This window comes from Microtus pennsylvanicus, chromosome 2 (genome assembly GCF_037038515.1).
Source record: "Microtus pennsylvanicus isolate mMicPen1 chromosome 2, mMicPen1.hap1, whole genome shotgun sequence".
NCBI classification, from domain to species: domain Eukaryota; kingdom Metazoa; phylum Chordata; class Mammalia; order Rodentia; family Cricetidae; genus Microtus; species Microtus pennsylvanicus.
Window position 1 is genome coordinate 22565669 of NC_134580.1, and position 20876 is coordinate 22586544.

General features: G+C 40.0%; 1 protein-coding gene across 1 annotated transcript in view; it reads right to left on the reverse strand.

Annotated features, from left to right (window-relative positions):
- Adamts20 (ADAM metallopeptidase with thrombospondin type 1 motif 20) overlaps positions 1-20876 on the reverse strand; it is a 121412-nt gene that overhangs the window by 7974 nt on the left and 92562 nt on the right. Inside the window, exons 29-37 of the mRNA XM_075960443.1 lie at positions 17123-17290; positions 11661-11834; positions 10719-10889; positions 9101-9301; positions 8206-8335; positions 7913-8007; positions 7736-7827; positions 6645-6778; positions 2185-2276 (exon numbers count right to left, since the gene is read on the reverse strand). Of these exons, the coding sequence (XP_075816558.1) occupies positions 2185-2276; positions 6645-6778; positions 7736-7827; positions 7913-8007; positions 8206-8335; positions 9101-9301; positions 10719-10889; positions 11661-11834; positions 17123-17290 (1257 nt within the window). The remainder of the gene's footprint in view (positions 1-2184; positions 2277-6644; positions 6779-7735; positions 7828-7912; positions 8008-8205; positions 8336-9100; positions 9302-10718; positions 10890-11660; positions 11835-17122; positions 17291-20876) is intronic.

Here is a 20876-nt window from a genome sequence, read left to right on the forward strand (position 1 = left end):
TAAAAGTTTTCCGAACTTGGTGAGATATAGTAATTTATACATCCCAGAAGCTGGGGAGACATGAAGAGACTCACACCAAATGTTACTCAGTGAAGACACCGAGAGACAGAGACAAAGGGAAGCCTAAGGTAGCATGAGAACTCAGGTAGATTCTAATTCAGTGTCTAGATGGGGAGGCAGGCAGGTGGCAACTTTTAAAACAGTGGGGAAATTAAATGTTTCGATAGAGAACATTCCTTGGATGAGGATAAAAGCAATAAGGCGGAGATAAGTGAATAAACAGGTTGCGCAGAAAGCAAAATATACAAACTGGAAACCAAGTAGACATGAAAAGGCCAGTTAGAAGGGAAAGGGCACCCCCCTTCCAATCTTTAGGAAACACTCTTAATCTCCAAGAATATAAAGTGAAGGGAAATCCATGGAGATGTATAAACCAGGCAAGTAGTAGTAACTCTCAGTGCTCTAGAATGACCACATTAGCATCTGATCTATAAACATTAAAGCAAAAGGGAGGTGCCGCAGAGGAAGGGGCATATCTTACAATTATAAAAAGAAAACCCATTGGGAATTCGTGAGAGTTACAAACGCACAATCACGTACAGCAGAAGCTTAACTTCATAAAGGAAGCAAAGGAAAACAAGACTGAACTAGAAGCACACTTCAACTTGAGCAGCCTTAGGGTTTCGACGGTCGGCCTGAAGCAGAAGAAAACAGAAGAGAGACCACACTGTGGATAGCAGCCTGAATTCTATGAATAAATCATTCAACAGAAGGTACAGGCTTTCCAAGCATGCCCCGAACGCTCTTCAGAATGAGCCACACGTTGCACTATTAAAACCGCCCTCAATAAGTTTCAAAGGACCGGATAGTATGGGGCGTGGTTTCTAGGCACAGTGTCATGAAAGTAGAATCAGAAGAAATAAAAGAAACTTTAGGAAATTCACAAATATCTGGAAATTAAGATTATTCTCAAATAGTTAATGATTCGATGATAATAGAAAATATTTTAATAAAAATAAATACACAGCGTGCAAAAATTCTTAGACACAGTAAAACAAATACTTAAAATAGAATTTATAGCTATAAAAGCATAAAAAGTGGAAAAATCCCACATCAATAATAACCTTCCACCTCACGATGCTAGCAAAAGCAGTACAACGCCCACAGCTAAGTGTGGCTCTCCCCCATCAACCAAGAGCCTTCTTTTTACAGCAGACAGAGGCCATTAGGAAATCCACAACTGGTCAAAATGTAGAGAACAGCTGACGGCGGGGTGTCCATCCGCAGCTGATACGTCTACAACACAACCCCCACTTATCTAAAGAACATCTTGGAAGAGTGGCCCAGAAAGGTTGTAAAGACAGAGGACTTCCTCTGGGAGACAGCGTCTTTTATAGACGCACCCATAAAGTCTCCTAAGGGCAGTGATAGCCTCATCGTGGATAGGGGCAGATCTCACAAGGCCTCCACCTAAATGAAGAGCTACAGACTGTAACAACAGTCTCATCCAGGGGAAAGTCTCTACATAGGTTACCCAATCTCAAGAAGCTAGCCCCAAACCCATATACATGGAGGCTCAAGTATAAAACGGGGTGGTCCTGTTTGCCCAGACTTATGGCCAGGGTGACAGATGGCCACAGACCTCTGTGTAGGATAAGTCTCATTTCACAATCCAGGAAGCCATTAGAGAATGGACCCATAGGGTTTGTCAGTGCCCTCTAAGGTACTTTTCTACCTTTTGAAAGTCTACGGCACCTCCCATCACCGCCACCCTGGGAACAAATCCATCATACATGGACCTTTGGGAAATACACACCAAAAAGAACTACTGCCACCTCCCGCAAATAAACAACACGTGCTTATGATCTATTCGTGTACCTTTCCACGCACATCGGTTTGTTCCAAAGGACCAGTTTGAAAAATTAAAATGATGCGGCACCATAGAGGGGGAAAATAAGAATCTGAACAAGTGATCGGTCTTCCTCTTGAATCTTTAAGATGAACTTAATATCTGCAAAAATGCTTTATCTCAGTTGCTTTCTCATTTTTAAAACAAAGGCATACAGAAAGCTTCGGTCATCTAGCTTGATGTTTCGTGCAATATTCTGGTCATGAAAATTAGCGAAGAGAGGTATTTACTTTTTCATCATGGAGACGAAAAATAATGAAACACACGTGAGGTACCTGTGGGCATCTGGCAGCGCTGTAGCAGTCTCCAGCTGTGGCAAATGGGACCGCCTTTCCAAAGAGTGTCTTGGAAAAGAGGAGATCTGTAGCTGTAAAAATAAACGCAGCTCATTACCCTGGAAACAGCAGGGTCATCTTTACTTTCAAGTATGCAGTTTGCAATCGTATCTTAAATATACTAATATGATTAGTTAAAATTTTAACAAAATGTCATTAATAGAGCACATTTTATAGGACTGCCTCAAATAGATATATTTTATTTAACACACAAATGTATGTGGCCTACATTGTCCTAAAAATTACAGGCACATCTGGAATTAAAGAAAAAATATGGAAAAAATAAATAAATGGTCATTCACATGTTACACCACACCAAGTCTCTGAGACAGATGGAGTGGGCTCAAGAAGAAAATCACAGAATAACAGAAAAGCTCATGAAAGGTAGACCCATGCTGACAAAGCAGAGTATGTGTACATGCCCTGGATCTATCCCATTCCACTGCTGCAATTCTTCCCCTCTTCCATTTGCTGACATTGTTAGCAAAATGCTCTGATTGGCAGTATCACTGAATAGTCTATACAAATCACCAAAACTAGACTCACTGGATCAAAGGCAGCTTGGCCAGAATCCTGACTCAGCTGTTGCAACCACTCATTTGTCACTTAAACAACATGCCAACAATGGCTATCAACTCCACTGATTGAGTCATGTCACTGACAGCTAAGTGCGTAACCCGTGATGACACGGGTCCTGTGGGGGCCGTTCCCCAAAGTAGCATTTATACAAATAGCTCTGAGATAGTTAAAAGCGGGTCAGGCCTTTCATGATCCACCTGAGGAATTGGGCACACCTCCCAGGCCTCAGTCAATGTGGTCATGGTGGTGAGCTTACACGCAGCATGGGTGGAGAAGACAAACAGTACCAATCGGAGCTGTTCCAGGATAGGTAGCTATTAAACATCTATGCCCATTCCACTGCATCTTTCTGGCACTACAGACTGGATAGGTGCAGAACACAGACACAAGTTTCAAAGTGTGTGATTTGATATCTCCCCCAACAGCATGAGCAGTCAATAACACCCATTTCGTAGTGATAACCGATGGTGTGTCCCTAGTCCACTTGCAGCTGCTGAGTTCCAGCACACCAACCAGACTGTTACTGGGCATCCTTCCTTGGATGCTCTGCAGGTATATCTAACTTTATGTGCCCAGACTAAAATGCACTTATCTGTTGCTCTTCACTCATTATGCTAGTTTTGACTCATCATTTTCTTTGAATTATTTCATTCAATTCCTACTTGTTTCTATGGCTACAATCTGTTCTCCAGCACCCAGGTCTTTTCTTCTTGCTAGTGATATCACTCCTGTGGTTCCTATGGATTATAATATAAATTCAACCTTGTAGAACAGTCCTCACTTCTTATCCAAAGGCCATGACCCCAGTACTCCCCCAACTGTCCTGCTGTGGATAATACTGATCCTTACTGAAGAGCTGGAAGTTAAATCATGTCAGCTGGGCACAAAGAAATCATGACCAGGTTAAGAGGAGTGGAGGCTATTGTTAACTTTGATAAGGACAATGTCAGATAAGAAGGCAATAAAAAGCTACTTGGAGGAAGTTCAGGATATGACGGGGAGGACAGTGTCTCATTTAAGAAATGTTAATATCAAGAAACACAGAGAAATGGGGTGTGGTGACATATGCCTTCAATCCTAGCACTCAGACAAAGGTAGGCAGATCTCTGAGTTTGCAGCCAGCCTGGGTCATATCTCTGAGACAACCAGGGAGATTTGCTTTCACTAGGAGCAGGAGCAGAACGGTTCAACGACAATAAACGTGAGAAGGGGTGAAGAATGGGTAAAGTTTCTGTGAACTGGTAGTGCAGCAGTGGGCTCAGGAATTTCCCTTTGGGTTGTGCTTTTTATTTTTCCTGGTAAATGAGATGGCAAGTTCACCATCAGTGAAGTGGGGGACTGCAGAAGCTAGCCTGTTAGAAACTAAAAACTGGAAACAAAGGTGTGACTGAGTATAAGAGAAATAGAGGAGGGCCACTAGACACATCCAGTAGGTTTGTGATTGGGTACAAGAGGAGAAGAGGGGGTGCACGAGACACATCCAGTAGGTTTGCTTAGGGAGTGACAGGCGTGCATGGGAGCTTAGTAGTCACACATTTCAAATGAGACCAATCAGGACTATGAATCACTTGTCACATTCAGCTTCATACTATAGGTATAGTGTGTGTGTGTGTGTGTGTGTGTGTGTGTGTGAGTGAGTGTATTACAGGAGTTTGAAGAAGGAAAAGAAAAGGAATTTAAAATGTATCCATTTGATGCTATTGATATTATATGCTTAGGGCTCAAGCCAGTGACTGGCAATATGAGAATTTGGGTTGATGAATTAGTGAAAAACAGCATCCAGTGACCAATAAATAAGCCACTGAGTGTAGGTAACATAGATACTGGCACTAACTAACTGGCATGCTTGCATTTTAAAAGAATGGTCAACATTTAGAGAGGAACATTTGTCATAGCAAGATATTAAGTTGATATAGTAAAAGTATCGTCTTTGAACCTTAATAGAAAAGGCAAAAGGGATTGAAAGGAATTTAAAAAGAGAAATCAGAAGCCCTTAGAAGCCGTTTCTACTCTTAAAAATGAAGAGAACTGGGTTTAAGAAGATACCCAGGGCTATGTGGTAACAGAAACAAAGAATTTACACACAGGAGGCTCCCAGAGTCTGTGCTCATACCTGCATCAATACACAACTGCTTTGTCACCATCACCACACTCCGTATTCTTAACTCATGGAGAAGTTTAATTCACTCAGAGTATCTCATGTCAATTAAGTGGATAGAAACACAGTTCAACTACAGTGTTTCAAAACACAAAACAGAGCAAAACAAAGCAAAATATAAGGGGGCTGGAGAGATGGTCCAGCAAATAAGACATCTGCTGTCCTTGCAGAATGGAGTTTGGTCCCTAACCCCATGCCTGGCGGCTCACAGCTGTCTGTCACTCCAGCTGCAGAGAAACTCACACCCTCTTCTGACCTCCTCAGGCACCCACACTCACGCACATATAATGCCCCCCAAAATAATAATGACACACATATTTTTAAAAATGTTTTATGATTTATTTATCTTTATTTTATGTGCATTGGTGTGAAGGTGTCAGATCCCCTAGAACTGGATTTTCAGACAGTTGTGAGCTGCCATGTAGGTGCTGGGATTTGAACCCGGGTCCTCTGGAAGAGCAGTCAGTGCTCTTAACTGCTGAGCCATTTCTCCAACCCCAACACAAATTTTTATTGTAAACCATAATGATAAATGTAAGTACTAATTATGTTCTCTCATACAGAAGAGTCTATATGTTTCAAGGTGGGACCTTTGGGAAAGGATTATATTGGATTTGATCACCAGGGTGGAGCCCAAATGATAGACCCTGGTGAGTACCCAAAGAAAGAAACCAAATTATCATATACACACATACAATCCCATCGTGTACAAACAGATGAGACCCACACCAAGCCCTGGGCCACACTAATTGATCTTTCCTTACTTTATAAAGCAACTTGCCTCAGGTTTATTGGGAGTTATAAAACTGGAGTCAACCACTGCAGTAAAGGTCAGTTTTTAGTAATTGATAACTTTCATTATGAAAACAGCATCAAATCACCACAGAGCCATAATTTAGATACAGAACATTCATGCAGATTCTGTTTCTATGCGCTGTATAAAGTGCTGGGTTCAGCGAGGATGGAGACAGAGCCTCTGGAAGTGGGTACTCATTGCTTCTTCATGCAGAGATGGAACGCTCGGCATGAAGGTGCATCATGGCCAGCATACTGCAGGATCCATAGGTATCTTTGACCTAGGTGAATTACCAGTTAATTTCTAGGAATATGGCATGTTTTCCAGCCTGAGTTCTCCGAGCAGGTCCTCATTCCCCCTCAATGCTGCTTAACTACAAACTGGGACAGTCGCTCTCATAAGAGAGAGTTAATGTTATCATCTGTGACATTTTGATGTAATATCTATTTTATCTGATACAAGGTTGCTTAAAAGATTAAATAATGTGGTGCATAGAAAAATGCGATGCTCAATAGTTTATAATCTTGAACTAATGTTACTACTTTAAATCTTACAAAAAACCTTACACTTACGTTGGGGCTATTAACTTTTCAACTTAATATGGTTGGGGTTTTTAAGCTATCTTTTAAGTAACATAACTTTATTTGAGGGAACTATCTTATTACAGGCACTATATAATAACACTTGTATCAAAGGTCCCCATATTTCATGTCATTATAAAGAATACATATGTCTCATAATTGTAAAGAAAACCATTCTGTACGATGTTGGGTTCTTCATTATATCCTGTCATATATATCAGCACATGGTTGTACTTTTCCTTAGCAAATGGAGGCATTTTGGTTTCTATGGAGACCCAGCACTTACTTCTGATTTGCATGGAAGCGAGATCAACTCTCACTTTGCTGAAAGCAGTGTATCCAGCAGGTGGGTAGTCATTTTTACATACACAGTCTTGCCTCCTGCTTCCATTGAAGGGGCATTCATAGGGATTTTGAAGTCTGTAACAACATTGGGACATTTGTTAGACCCCTGTGTGGTCAATGATGAACTTAGAAAATATGAAACATAGCTGGGCAGTGGTGGTGTACACTTTTAATCCCAGCACTTGGGAGGCAGGAGAGGTGGATCTGTGAGTTCAAGGCCCGCCTGGTCTACAGAATAGCCACTGCTACATACAAACACACACACACACACACACACACACACACACACACAAAGGTAAAACAGAAGTATTTCTGTTCTTCAACACCATAGTGCCAACACGCTGAGAAAGAAGCAGAATCACCATGACTAATGTGGTAACTTGAATGTAATTAGCCATCTTAATCTCATAGGAAATGGTGATACTAGTAGGTGTGGTTTTGTTGGCGTGGATATGGCCTTATTGGAGAAAATGCATCGCTGTGGGGGAGCGCTTTAAGGTTTTCTATGCTCAGGATACCACCCAGTGTCTCAGTCAACTTCCTGTTGCCTGCAAGTTCTAGGACTCTCAGCTACCTCTCCAGCTCCATGTCTGCCTGCATCCCACCATGTTCTCTGCCATGATGATAATGGACTAAGCCTCTGCAACTATAAGCAAGCCCCCTTTCCTTACAGGAGTTGGTGTGTTCGTGGTGTTTCTTCTCGGCAATGAAACCCTAACTAAGACAACTAACATGAAGAATCCTTAGTGAGAAATCCAAAGAATATTACTAAAAAATTGAGATGTAACTATCCCAGTTTTTGTTTCTAAAATTAGTTGGATTTCTATAAAAATAGAAAGGTCTTTAACTTATCCCTTTTGTATTGTCCCACACTCCCCCTCTTTGTGATTACAGGCTCACACTTGACTAAGGTCCTAATGTGTCTACCTCCTTCTCAATTTCATGTTTTACAGGTGACAATCTCAATGCTGTGCCAAAGACTCAATACCTGAGGAACCTAACAGTGCACAGAGAGAACAAAGCATCTCATACCTCAGGCCATATATTTCAGAAAAGTTGTCTTCCCCTTTGACAAGTGGTAAATATTCTTTAGGGTTCTCCAGTTGCATGCCCGAGCAATGAATCTACAGGGAATACACAAATTTCTAGAAAACACTTTCCAAAGACAGGATCAAAGTCAAAATCAATTAGAAATGGTTTTCATGGTACCTTCACTGTTCTTCCCCTGATGTTAAGGTCGTAGTCACCATCTTTGGTAATGTTCTTTGTAACTTGGATTTCTTTGCAGGTGGCGAATAATTTACCTTCAAGGATAAAGTCATGTGACACATCAATCCTGAGCAAATCCCAAACAGCATGGACTTGACCCTCAGAATCATTGCTGTGCTCTGAAGGTCTGGCAGTGTGTGGCAGAACATGGCAGCTACATAGATCTAGTTTATCATTTCAGCTGAAACTTAGGGACACTTGATGCTGGGTAGATTTTGGAATCTATTACTTACAGTCATTGGCATAACATTTCTTTTGAGCATCTGGCTTTAAAGGCTTTAAACATAAGTCACTGGGCCAACCGTTTTCAGTCCTGCATTCTACTCTTCTCTCCATTATCCCATTTCCACAAGTGACTGAGCACTGTCAACACAGTAAAGTTGGAGGTAAAATAGATAACAAGTAATAAGGCCAGGAAACCCATACTGCCCTCTCCAAGACTAGACTCTTTAAGATCAAAGTGAGGGTCAGTCGTGGTTACAACTATGGAGGATACACAAATATTCCGGGGAAGGGTAGTCACCAGAGTGGAGAAAAAGAATCTTTTAGTGCCTGCAGCCGTTGTTTCTCAGGTGCTGGTTTCTCGCTATTTATCTCGTACAGTTGCATTATCAGCACATGACAAGCATTCAGTAAACATTCCTTTATGAGCCTTATTAAAACTGCCTATGTATACATAGCACACTGCAAATACTTAATTAACGTTAATCTCATTTATTACCATCATTACAGCTACTTAGAGGTTTTCCTTATGATGAATTTACAAAGTAATGTTATTGCATTTCCATTAAGTTGATGAATAGAATGTAGGGTAAATAATACTTATTATAGACATATTAGAGAAAACTACTTCACTTTGCTGATATTTCTGAAGTACCTACATAAAGTCCAAGCCACTATGCATGTTCTCCAAGGACTACAAATGAGCAATATTGCTATCTTCTTATAAGAAAGTTAGAATACAGACAGAAATGATAAGATATATATACAAAAATCAAATAAAGTGATTTTTTTTAGACAATGGTGTAGAAAATAACTTGGAAGATTTACTTAAAATACACATTACCAGGCATTCCACCTCTGAAAAGCCTTATGCAAAGGGCCTTACATTCAGAATTCTGGACTGACCTTGCTCCATTTCCCCACTTTCCAAGTGGCCTCCTGCGAACAGCTTTGAATGTCGCATCTGTACACATGAGGAGAAGGTTTCACGGGACATTCTCCATAGGCTACAGGCTGAAGCGGATGGAATGCATGCTTCTTAGAGGACCGGATCCTGGTGCAGTATGTAATCTTCTGTGGGTTAGTGAACCCGCAGTTACCTGCACACTGAAAAATGCACACTGGTAAGGAAATCGGGAGTCCTGGAACTCGCCCAAGGCCTAATGTCTGTCAGTTGCTATATATGTATCATGTATATCGGTTCTACATCAACTCAATTGACCGGCTTCATTCACGGTGGGGAAGCCAAGGTGCAAAGACACTTAGGCAGCTTATACAGAGTCACGCCACAAAATACAAAACAGCAAGATTCAGCCTAGATTTTGCCTCTGAGGAGCCTGTGAGGAATCTTTCTTTCCATCCTTGAGCTATTCTATTCTGCCTATTGGACATAGTGTCCTGTCCTTATGCCATTCTGACAGTCTTGGGTTTTCACACAATAAAATCTGAAGACTTCAAAGAACTCAGAAATCCATGTGTTTTTTTTTTTCCACAGGAGCATTTGGATAGGCTGAGTTCCTTACACTTTGTTGTGACTCTTAGGAGCACCTTGCCACATTGGTGTGAAAGCTGGGTAGAATTTTGTGAAAAGATCAATCACAATGTTGTGGCTTGCTGAGTTTCAACAGATGCTAAGTGAACTCAATGGGGGAACAATAATCTCTTCTTTGGTTTATGTTGGGTTTGTAGGGGCAGCCATGTGCAATTAGAGATGTAGGTGATGACTTCATATCTTAAATGAAAATAGTCAAAATGTATCAGACCTAAGTAGATGAATTAAAATGATAAGACTTTGAAGAAAATATAAGTGTACATTTTTCTGGCCAAAACTAGGCAGTGATTTTCATAGATGTAAAACCCAAAACCCAAAGAACCATGATAGCAAAAGGATAATTGACATCAAAATTTAAAATGTGTATAAAGAAGTTGACAAGTATGGGAAACCTAATCAATTAGGGGAGCCTAGAAACCTCTACCCAAACAATGCAGGCTGCTGCCAATGCCCTTGGTTAACTATGAAGTTGAGACCCTATTGCTGAAGATACCACACGACTTGTGGGGATCGAGCTAGAACTGACTTGGAAGCTTCTTCCCTGCGGACAAGATCTCATAGTGTTAGAGAGTAATTAAGTCCTATCCTGCAGGAAAGTCTACGAACCATAACAACAACCAGCAAGATATGCTCAAGGGTGAGACAGTGCCACACATCTTGGAAGTAACCAGCAGTTGTCGAATTGGTCTTAAGACCCACTTACTAAGTCAGAATTCATGTCCTGATACCAGGTAAGTAGTAACTACTAGTAAACTAGTCACTACTAGTAAAGTAGTGAACTACCTACAACTGGTCAAGTCATAAATCCAGGGGATAACCTACTTTCTTGAACCAGCTTAATTCCCAACAGTATTCTAAATCCCTCTTTTGCATCCACAGATAAGAGTAACTCTAATCCCTCATCAAGAAGGCTTCTTTTTTTGTCAGGGTGTTTCAGAACAGCAAAAGGGAAAGAAGCTAAGGACACCTTACCTGAGATGAGTCTCCCGTCACCACCATATACTTGCAGAGAGGGTTCCTGCACTTTTTGAATGAAAGAGGTTTCCTTAAAGGATCGCAGAAACTTTCATTCACTTGGGTGTTTTGTTCATCTGTGCATTTCACTAGACGGTAGGTCTCCTTTTTCTTACAGGATGTTGAACACTGGAAGTGCGATGAGAAAAACCAGTAACCATTTCCTAGGTTCAGTGTCTTTGCAAGTTTGCTTGTTGAGACATGGGTATAGTGGTTCATAATTGCAAAGTCAGAACTCCAGAGGGGCGGTGGGAGGAGCAGGAGTTCCAGGGCAACCAAGGCTACTGGAGCCTCTGCCTCAAAATAAGTGGGCAGGGGAAGACAGGACAGAAAATGAAATGGAAGAGGAGGGCGAAGGAGAGAAGAGAGAAGGGAGGGGGAGGGGAGAGGAGAGGACAGGAAAGGGGAGGGGAGGGGAGGGAGGGGAGAGGAGGGGAGGAGAGGAGAGGAGGGAGAAGGAAAGGAGAGGAGAAGGAAGGGGAGGGGGGAGTGGAGGGGAGTGGAGGGGAGGAGAAGAAGGGGAGGAGAGGGGAGTAGAAGGAAAGGAGAGGAGACGGAAGGGGAGAGGAGGGGAGAGGACAGGAAAGGGGAGGAGAGGGAAAAGGAGGGGAGGGGAGAAGAGGAAGGGAGAGCAAAACAGATGGCTCAGAAGATAAAGTAATTGAGTGTAAGAAGCCTGGCAACTTGAATTTAACACTAAGAATCCACACAAGGTCCTCTGACCCCCACACATGTGCCAAAACAAACACGCAGCAGCTCTTACACATCCTCACATCATACACACACACACACACACACACACACACACACACACATTCATACACACACACAAGATGATAATAATAACGTTTTTAAAAAGTAAGAAGCAATGGAAAAGACAAAGCTCATGTTACCACTCACATCTAGCCAGGCTCCAGTTGTCCACTGGTACTTCCTGCAGTCCTGGTGCCAGCACTGCTGATGCTGCTGAGGCCGGGTAGCTGGATCGCACATGTCTTCAGCCACTGGACCTGTACCTCTCAGTCTGCAGTACACCTCCCTCCACTGCAGCCCCGAGCCACAGGTCACAGAACACTACAAAGGAGCCCAGAGGATCTGAACAATGTAGCTAGCAAACACCAAATCGCATATCAACAACAAAAGAGAACATTTTCTTATTTGTGGTGAGCCTGTCCCGATATTGTATCATACATTAGAGAGAAAATCACTAAGAAGAGTGTGTTTACCATTTTCTTATCTAGAGAGTCTATTTAAATACATAGTTTTTATAAGCTGTTATTTACAAAGTATTTCAAGTTTTCTGGAAACTGTCAACTGAATTAGGGTATACTAGATGGCATCCCAGTCTGGCAAACCTTCGCTGAGTTAAACATATTTAATGTCTACACAAGGCTATCATATTGTTCTAAATGAGACTGAAATTCTATTACCATGCTAATTATTTTCCACTAAACAATAATTTCTAAGACTTTTGTTATATTGATATTTTTATGTGCAACACCCATTATAATTTGAACCTGTTGGAGGTCTAAATATTTGCTAAGCTCTTGAATCTTGATTATATTTCTATGAGCAGCATTCTGGAAAAGCTTGAATAAATGATAAATTTAGACAACCTTGTCTTGGTCCTTCAGTCCTCATTTTTTTAGCATTAATAATGAGCATTTGTTTCTGTCCATATTTCTACAAACACTTTATCCATTCAGTTGCTCAGAGATTCTCTAAGCCTGGAGTTCTCACGTCATCTCTCTGCTCTTCTTCCCCAGTGCTCACCGGGATTGCCCTACCTCAGACACAGCAGTGCAACCTTTACTATGCATGCCTCCAGGCTCCCCCTGCCCTGCACTGGTACCCAGTACCAAATTCACACCCTCACTTTGGTACTTGTTAAGGTAACATCATCATCACCTACCACCTTCCCTCCTCATCTGAGCTGCGATTCATATGACCTATAGGAGGCTCCCAAATAACAGACATTTGTATCTCACAGGTGGAAAGCTCATAATGAAAGCACTGGGATGTTTGATGTCTGTAAAATGGAGCTTTCTAAGGCCCCTTTCACAGGGAAGATAATATTAAGTACAGGGGTTCTACCCTCACGACTCACTTCCCAAAATCCTTATGTCCAACAACATTACTTGTAGGGGCAGGATTTTAACATATGAATTTGGGGGGAACAGAAACTTTTAGCTTGGTGAAGGACAGTTGAAGCTTTGCTCTCTCTCTCTTGAGCCCTCACTGACTTGCCTCCTAGCAACGGAGACTCGGCCAGTTTTCAGCTCTGGGATGTCAGGTGTTCCCAGATCCAGCTATATCTAAAAGCAGATACTGACAATAACAGAGAACTTTAAGTCAATATTAGCAAAACACGAAGAAGGTTGAAGGATGTTTATTAATCGTGCTTTTGGTTGTCGTTGTCCCCTGTTATTCCAGAAAGGATTTGTGGTCACATAGAGTAATGTTTGAAGACTCATTGGTATTCTCAACAGAGATAATATAAGAAAGAAATACCTAGTGTTTTTCAAGCTCCCTATTTTGAAATTTCAAGCACCCCATGACATCTAACCCCATATGTTCTACTTCAAGATACGTTTTGTAATAAGAAAAATATTTAAATCCCACCAACGCTAAGATCTGAACTTAACCAGTGGCTCAGATCACTCTCACAGACCACAGCGGCTTTTCACCTGAGTGGCTGCTGAGTCAAACTCCAAAGACACATTCTTTCTTCTCACTTCTGAATACCGTACATATTCCTTCCATTTACGTTGACCTACAGGGCATACATAGGCTATTGAATTCTGCCAACTCACTAAATGTGTTCACCAGAAAGTCATCTGGCTCTTGGTATGGAGGTAACAACGTCTGCTTTGTAGCATGTGTAATACTAGGTAGACAGACATATCAAGATGCAGCATGGCTCATCTGGACAATTTACAAAAAATGACTAGCCTATAAAGTAGTCCTGTTTTGTAGTTATAAAAACCTACTGACAATCTTAGAAATATAAATTATATTTGGATAAGATCCTTACTGTAACCTTGAAGGAGAATCCTTGGAAAAACTTAGTTTACAAAACACTTCTAAGCAAGACGTTCTACCAAATAAATAATATTTCTTTTAAGTCAAGAAAACACAGTTTGTTTGGTTTTGTCTTTTGATCATAGTACAGCTTAGAAAAAATTTTATGGAGGCTTTAAATATCTATATTAGAATATAGAATACTATATTCTTAACATGGGCATCTTCCCTAAAGTGAATATGCCCAGAGATGCCATAAAAAGAATTTACTCCCCAGTATTGTTTTCTACATGAAATTTTGTCTAATTGAATAAATTATACTTTTTAAATGTCCTACCTTAGTCTTATATATTTGGTGAAGATTATTATTATGTACAGAGTGACTCAGAATAGAAATATTGAATTTGCTTGTCTCTTTTACTTTCCTCCCACAGTGTGTCTGTCACTCAGTAGGCTCTCTCAATTCTTCTGTCTAACAAGTAGCTACGGAATCTTTATCATGACCACCTTGTTCTGGGGCTTGAATGGAATAGAATGAGACCCTTTTAATAGCTCTCTAAATTGTCCAGCATATTGAATCTGATTAAGAGGAGATGAGTAATTAAACTCAGGGTTCCATCACCATCTTTTCTCAGACCTACAATGGCTTCCCTAGGTATATGGTGGCCATCATCTATGTCCTTACAGTGTGAGCTAAGATATGAGTGTATCTTAATATCTTGTATGACTTCCTATTGTCTTTAACATGTAAGTCTGAACCCTGCCCCATGCTTACTTCTGTAGCACTATCTCAGGCTACTATCTTGTCTCTCTCAAAGACAATGGATATGCTGTTTACCAAGCACCTTACTTCACACGTGGCCAAATTTCTTTTATTTTGAACGTGGTGACTTAGTTATCAAAGGATTTGCTATCAAATTTAGTTATCAAAGTGTAATCTTCATTGATTACACTTGTCACATTGTGGTTTTGTTACATGTGGAGGACTAGTATGTCTCTGTGCAGAAAAAGAGCAGATTAGCTCTCCTAAAGAGGGCGAAACACTAAAAAGGCACAACTACATTTGGACAACCAAATCCACAGATATTTCCTATACACATTGCACAACTCTCAAGTTGAGCTCAGGTAGGACCAAGGGGTGTGGCTGTGAAGTAGGAGAATGATTTACTCTTCTGGGTCACCAACATTTCTGTGGGTCCCAAATATCTTTCTCTGCTACATCTGTTCATGATTGCATCACAGGGAGTATTTTTTGGCCTTTGACTATCTGCCCCACAAAAACAAACACATCATCTTTCCAAGATGGCTTGACTTATGCTAAAAATGAAACAATGCAAACTCTCCTAAAGGAATAGGCTTCAGCGGCAAGGATGAATGTTAACACCAAGAAAGATACAGACGACCTGTACAGAATCTGTCTTCTTTTTACATTGTTTTCCTTTGTAATTGAAATTAGCTCCATTCACCTACACCATCCCCAAGTCTCTGTCAGAAACAAACGGCCACTTGTGTGGTTCTTACTGTTAGATTTATTCTATAAAAATACTCTTATGAAGCCAATAGTTTCAGGCTATCCTCACACTACAAATAGTAATGTGTTCTACACATATATACTTTCAGAGGGATGCACAAGATAATCACTGGTTGCTTCTCTGTCCCAATTGCATAAACTGTAGCATTGCTTTAATATAATTATTATAAAATTATATAATTGTAAAATAATAATCATTTTTATTGCCACTTTGAATGAGACCTTATCTCCAAAGACACATTTGGAAAACTGCTGACTAGATTAGTTCAAATGACTTAGAAAGCAGTACCTTTCATTGGTTATCTGATAATGTTCCTAGTGTATTTAGCGGTTTATGCTAATTACTGCTGCTTAACAGTGACAAACGTTGAAATACAAGATCATTTGTGTCTGCTTTCCAGATGTGTGGCTTTAGAGGCAATTTAAATACTTGACTCATTAAAACAAACAAATGAATTGACCACCCCAGTACACATATGCTCTCCTAGAAACAAGACCTTTTTTTTTATTTGTGTTTAGGGAATCCCAGCTTTGCTTGTGAACCCCACTCTGAGCAGACTCCTCAATGTGGCAGGTCCCAAGTATGATACTGAGTGTTATCCACATGGACAGTGTCTGTGCCTAGGGGAAAAATTCCTGAATTTTTATCTCCCTTGGTCAGGGCCAACCTAGTAGACAATTTAGGAAGACAATAGAATAATCTTATTCTACTCTTTTCACTTCATAGATCAGTTAAATATCACCAAGTTCCCAGCAGAACAACCTTTTGCAGAAGCTGCCTGTTCTGTGGTGAAACTAGAGGAGTTTTTTCTCAGTATCAATGAGATGACATGGTACCCCTCAAACACCAACTGTCCATCAAAAAACTATGTGGGGGGGGGGCTGGAGAGATGGCTCAGAGGTTAAGAGCACTGCCTGCTCTTCCAAAGGTCCTGAGTTCAATTCCCAGCAACCACATAGTGGCTCACTGCCATCTGTAATGGGGTCTGGTGGCCTCTTCTGGCCTGCAGACATAAACACAGACAGAATATTGTATACATAATGAATAAATAAACAAACAAACAAACAAATAGGTATGGGGTTCTTGTACCGGAATATGCTGAAGCATACATTCACTTTTCTTTCAAAATTGAGTTGTCAGCCTGGACCTCATGTGTTCATCCATTTCTTTTGGCTGAGTTTTCTTAGTCCTTCCAAAGATCTCAACCCTCACTTGTTCACCTCTAGTTACAATTATGCCTGTACTTTACTATCTGTCTCTCCAGAATGCCATCTTAACTCAATTCCAAGCTTCCGAGATGGAAACAAGGTCAGTATTAATATATCACGGGATATACTTTGTTGTTAGATAACCAAGATGATGCCAGTGGCCATGAGCCTTTGTTCACTAGCAAACTTTCCTGTAAAAATGTAACCTCAAAATAAAATTGAGAAACTAAATTATTTTACCAGTAGACTTAGGCAAATGCAACAATGCTATATAATATTGAGCACAGTGCAGAACATTCTGTAATAAAAGATATTATAAAGAAGTCAAACTAAAATGTAAATATAGATATGTAGAAATGATGTATAGATGGAAAAGGAGAAAGAATGAAGATAGAAGATAGATAGATAGATAGATAGATAGATAGATAGATAGATAGATAATAGGTAGGTAGATAGATAGATAATAGGTAGGTAGATAGATAGATAGATAGATGATAGATAGATAGATAGATAGATAGATAGATAGATAGATAGATAGATAGATAGATAGATAGATAGAGATAGATAGATACATCATGTGATAGTTGAAAACGCCACATACCTCCTTCCATCTATTAGCTTTCCATGAAGGGCACCGTCCCGATCTACAAGCTTTGTGAGTTCGAGGTTTCTGCAGATGACTGCAATGTTTTTCTTCTAATTTTCTTTGGAGTTGATCAATGCAAAGGACCTCCCGGTACTTTACACCTTTACCACAAGAAGCTGAGCACTACAGAAGATATACAGATACACTAAATGTATAATGTATTTTTATTATCTTATCTCCAAAAGTACAAAATGAAGTAAGAAAAATCATATTGCTTCAACATTTTTGTTACCCAATGGCCTGGTATTTCCAGTTATTGAGAATTCGAAATTTACCGATGTAAATTAATTCATACTGGCATTATAAAGCAGCCATTCCTTCCACAAAAGTACTGACTATCTAAACTGTACTAGTCATAAACTCTGGCACATAAAGATTTAGATTTACTAAAGTTAAAGACTGTCTTTAACTAGCTGAATGTCATGCCCAAACCTGTAATCTGGTTTGTACATAGGGTCACCATCTTGTACATATGTATTATCACACTTTTACACTAAGATCTGATCTTTCTCCATAAAAAAAAAATGGCTCCATGATCACTCAGCATTGTGAGCTAACTGAAAAAGCAGCTTTGTTTTCTTCATACATTACTTCTGTATTTTGCACATCTCTGTACTAGCAGTCACCAGATAGAGACAACAAAAGCTTTGAAAATATAATTCCAGGCATGAGTCCAGTACGGTGTGGTAGACAGCTTGGGCTTTGTCACAGAACACTGCCTTAATGTCAGTTTCTTCCCCATGGGAAGAGAGGCTAAAACACCATTCCTATAAACTCCCCATAAGATCCACATAAGAGGAATATGGATTGTCCACCATAGTTCTATTACCCATGTGGATCCTTATGAAATATTAGATATATTAGATTCCTCTTTTGCCGTTCTTCTTTCTGAGTTCCCTGAGATGCTCCTGATAACTTTAGCATGACAGATGGACCAGGGAAAAGTCGAGCAAGGTAGACACGGGTCCTAGACAACTCTTATTGCATCAGTATGGAAGGAGTGTCTATCATCAGCCCTCCAACTTATACAGTAAAACAGTTTTTTAAAAGAGGAGTGGACATTTGATTCATTTAGAAATATGTAACAGGTTGTGATAATGTTGGATATTGTATTCTCTATATATTTATAACATGTGTACACATACATGCATGCACATACACACACATATAATTAAAGAGGTTGGAGAGATGGCTCAGCCATTAAGACTGTTCAATCATGCAGAATATTACAGGTATTTTTGAGAATAATCAGCTCCTTTACAAAACAATTGCAACAGGAGAAAAGAGACTGAATGTGAGACTTCAGTTTAGTCTGGAATGCAGACTCACATGGCATGAACCAAAAAGCCACTCTTCGAAAAACAGAACAGTTTTCTATTCATTTCCTACTCTTTTTCTTCCACCTTATCTTAATTTACTGGAGTTATCTAAACTATGATTAGTTAATTCAAACCATCACTATACACACCCTAAATATAAACCAATTTTATAAACCAATTTCATAAGAAAGTTTTTATTTTTATAAAAGTAAAATTAATAAATATAACGTAAAGTATATTTCTTATTTGTTCAAGAAATGGCAATACCACTCTTTTGTCTTTAATTCATTCTCTTCTTACATTATGAAACACCCAGTTTTAATCAATACTCTCTTTTCAAATATTGTATTACACAACTTGTCATCATGGTTTTTGTGGGTTTTTTTCACTTCACTTTATGTGTAAGGGTGTTTTAACTTCATATATGCTTGTGTATCACATGTGTGCAGTGCCTGCAGAGGCCAGAAATAGGCACTGGATGCTCTGAGACTAGAGCTACAGATGGTTGTGAGCTGCCTTGGGCATTAAGGATCAGCCAGTGCACTTAACTGCTGAGCCATCTCTCCAACTTCGTGATCATGAAAATTCAAGGTACAATAATATTTCTCACCCTTTTGTTGATGTCTTATTTTTTAAATTTCATTTTACATTCCATCCACAGTTCTCTCCCTCTCTTCCCACCCCTGCCTCCCCCGCCCCAAGACCATTCCCATCCACTCCTCCCAAGAGGTAAAGGCTCCCATGGGAAATCAACAAAGTCTGTCACATAAAGTTGGTCCTCACTCTTTAATGTTAAAGAATGCTCATTATTTTCTTTCTTAGATTAACTATCCCAAGTTCTTTTACTTCTCTAAAGGCTCCAAATTTGTCTATACACACAGATAAGTGTGTGCGAGCTCATACAGACACACACACACACACACACACACACACACACTCCTCTAAGCTACAAAAGCTACAGAACCAAAGATTTGCAAAGTAATTTATGCTTTGGATGGACTTAAAATAAAACTCTTTCTTTTGAGTTCTGAACAAATACAGATCTGTTTTCCCCCCAAGTTCTGAGGAAGAGTAACTGCGGCATTTTATCACGTCTGATGAATGCCATGTGGGGATTTCTCTAAAGTAAAAGAGAAGATTCTATGCAAAGAATTATGTTTTCATTGGAAAGAGGCGGCGATATCATAAACAATAGTGAAACGTTACTCCCTTCTTCACCCAAACCACACTGCGTTCTGGGATGGGAAAACTGCACGAAGTTGTCCATCTCACAGAAACCCACAAAACACAGTGATTGTTTCCTCTGGTGCCACAGAAAGATCTGCTCTTTTCTCTCAACTTCTAAGACACTGATATCTGATTATTTCCTTGGAATTATATTAATGCCATAAAGCTCCTGTCTCGCATTCTTGTCGATGATATCTTCTTAAAAGTCACCTGCGTCTCCTACAGTCTTTAAAAACTTGAGTATTGCTCATTCAGAACCATGGTTGCCATAACCATTTTTCATCCATGTCTACAGCATACTTTGGTCACACCCACCATTCGCCTCTACTGTCATCTCCTTCTCCATCTCAATTCCCTTCCTCTCCTCTAATGGATGAAGTTGGTTCATAATCACAAGAACACAAGCTGCTTCCTACACAACAATGGCAAATAAGCATCAAGTATTCCAAATCAATGTTGTTTACAAATGAGTTGAATAAAAATTTCTATTAAAAACAAAACAGGCCATTTGAAGGAAATGCACAGCTTGCATGTGATAAAACGGAGCCACTCCAGGCCTTCAGGTCACCTGAAGCTTCCTAATCCGGGAGAATGCAGCCTATACTGATAGGAATTAACTCTAGAACAGAAATATTCTATTGATGGAGGAGGGTCATATGTCTATTGGTTAATAAAAAAAAAACACTGCCTTGTCCGTTTTGATAGGACAAGAGCTTAAATAGGCGGAGTAGAAAAAACAGAATTCTGGGGAAAAAAAGCCGAGTCAGACAGTCGCCATGATGCTCCGACCCCAGACGGATGTAGGCTAGAATCCTTCCTGGTAAGACACCATCTCATGGGGCTACACAGATTATTAAAAATGGGTTAATCAAGATGTGAGAGTTAGCCAATAAGAGGCTGGAACTAATGGGCCAGGCAGTGTTCAAAACAGTAATATTCTATACTGAGAAGAATTAACTCTAGAACAGGTATAGTCTTCCTTTTACAAAATTTTTGCAAGGAATTATAGAATAAGGTTATTTATTATTTCAGTACAGATGATAGAAAAATCAACCGCTCAATTCTGGAGACTTTTTGACTAGTTTTAAAACCATAAACTGCTGAACAAAATCAAATGAGGGTAGAGTTTGCTTTGATCTAACACGTGAGAGCCTTTGCTTCTC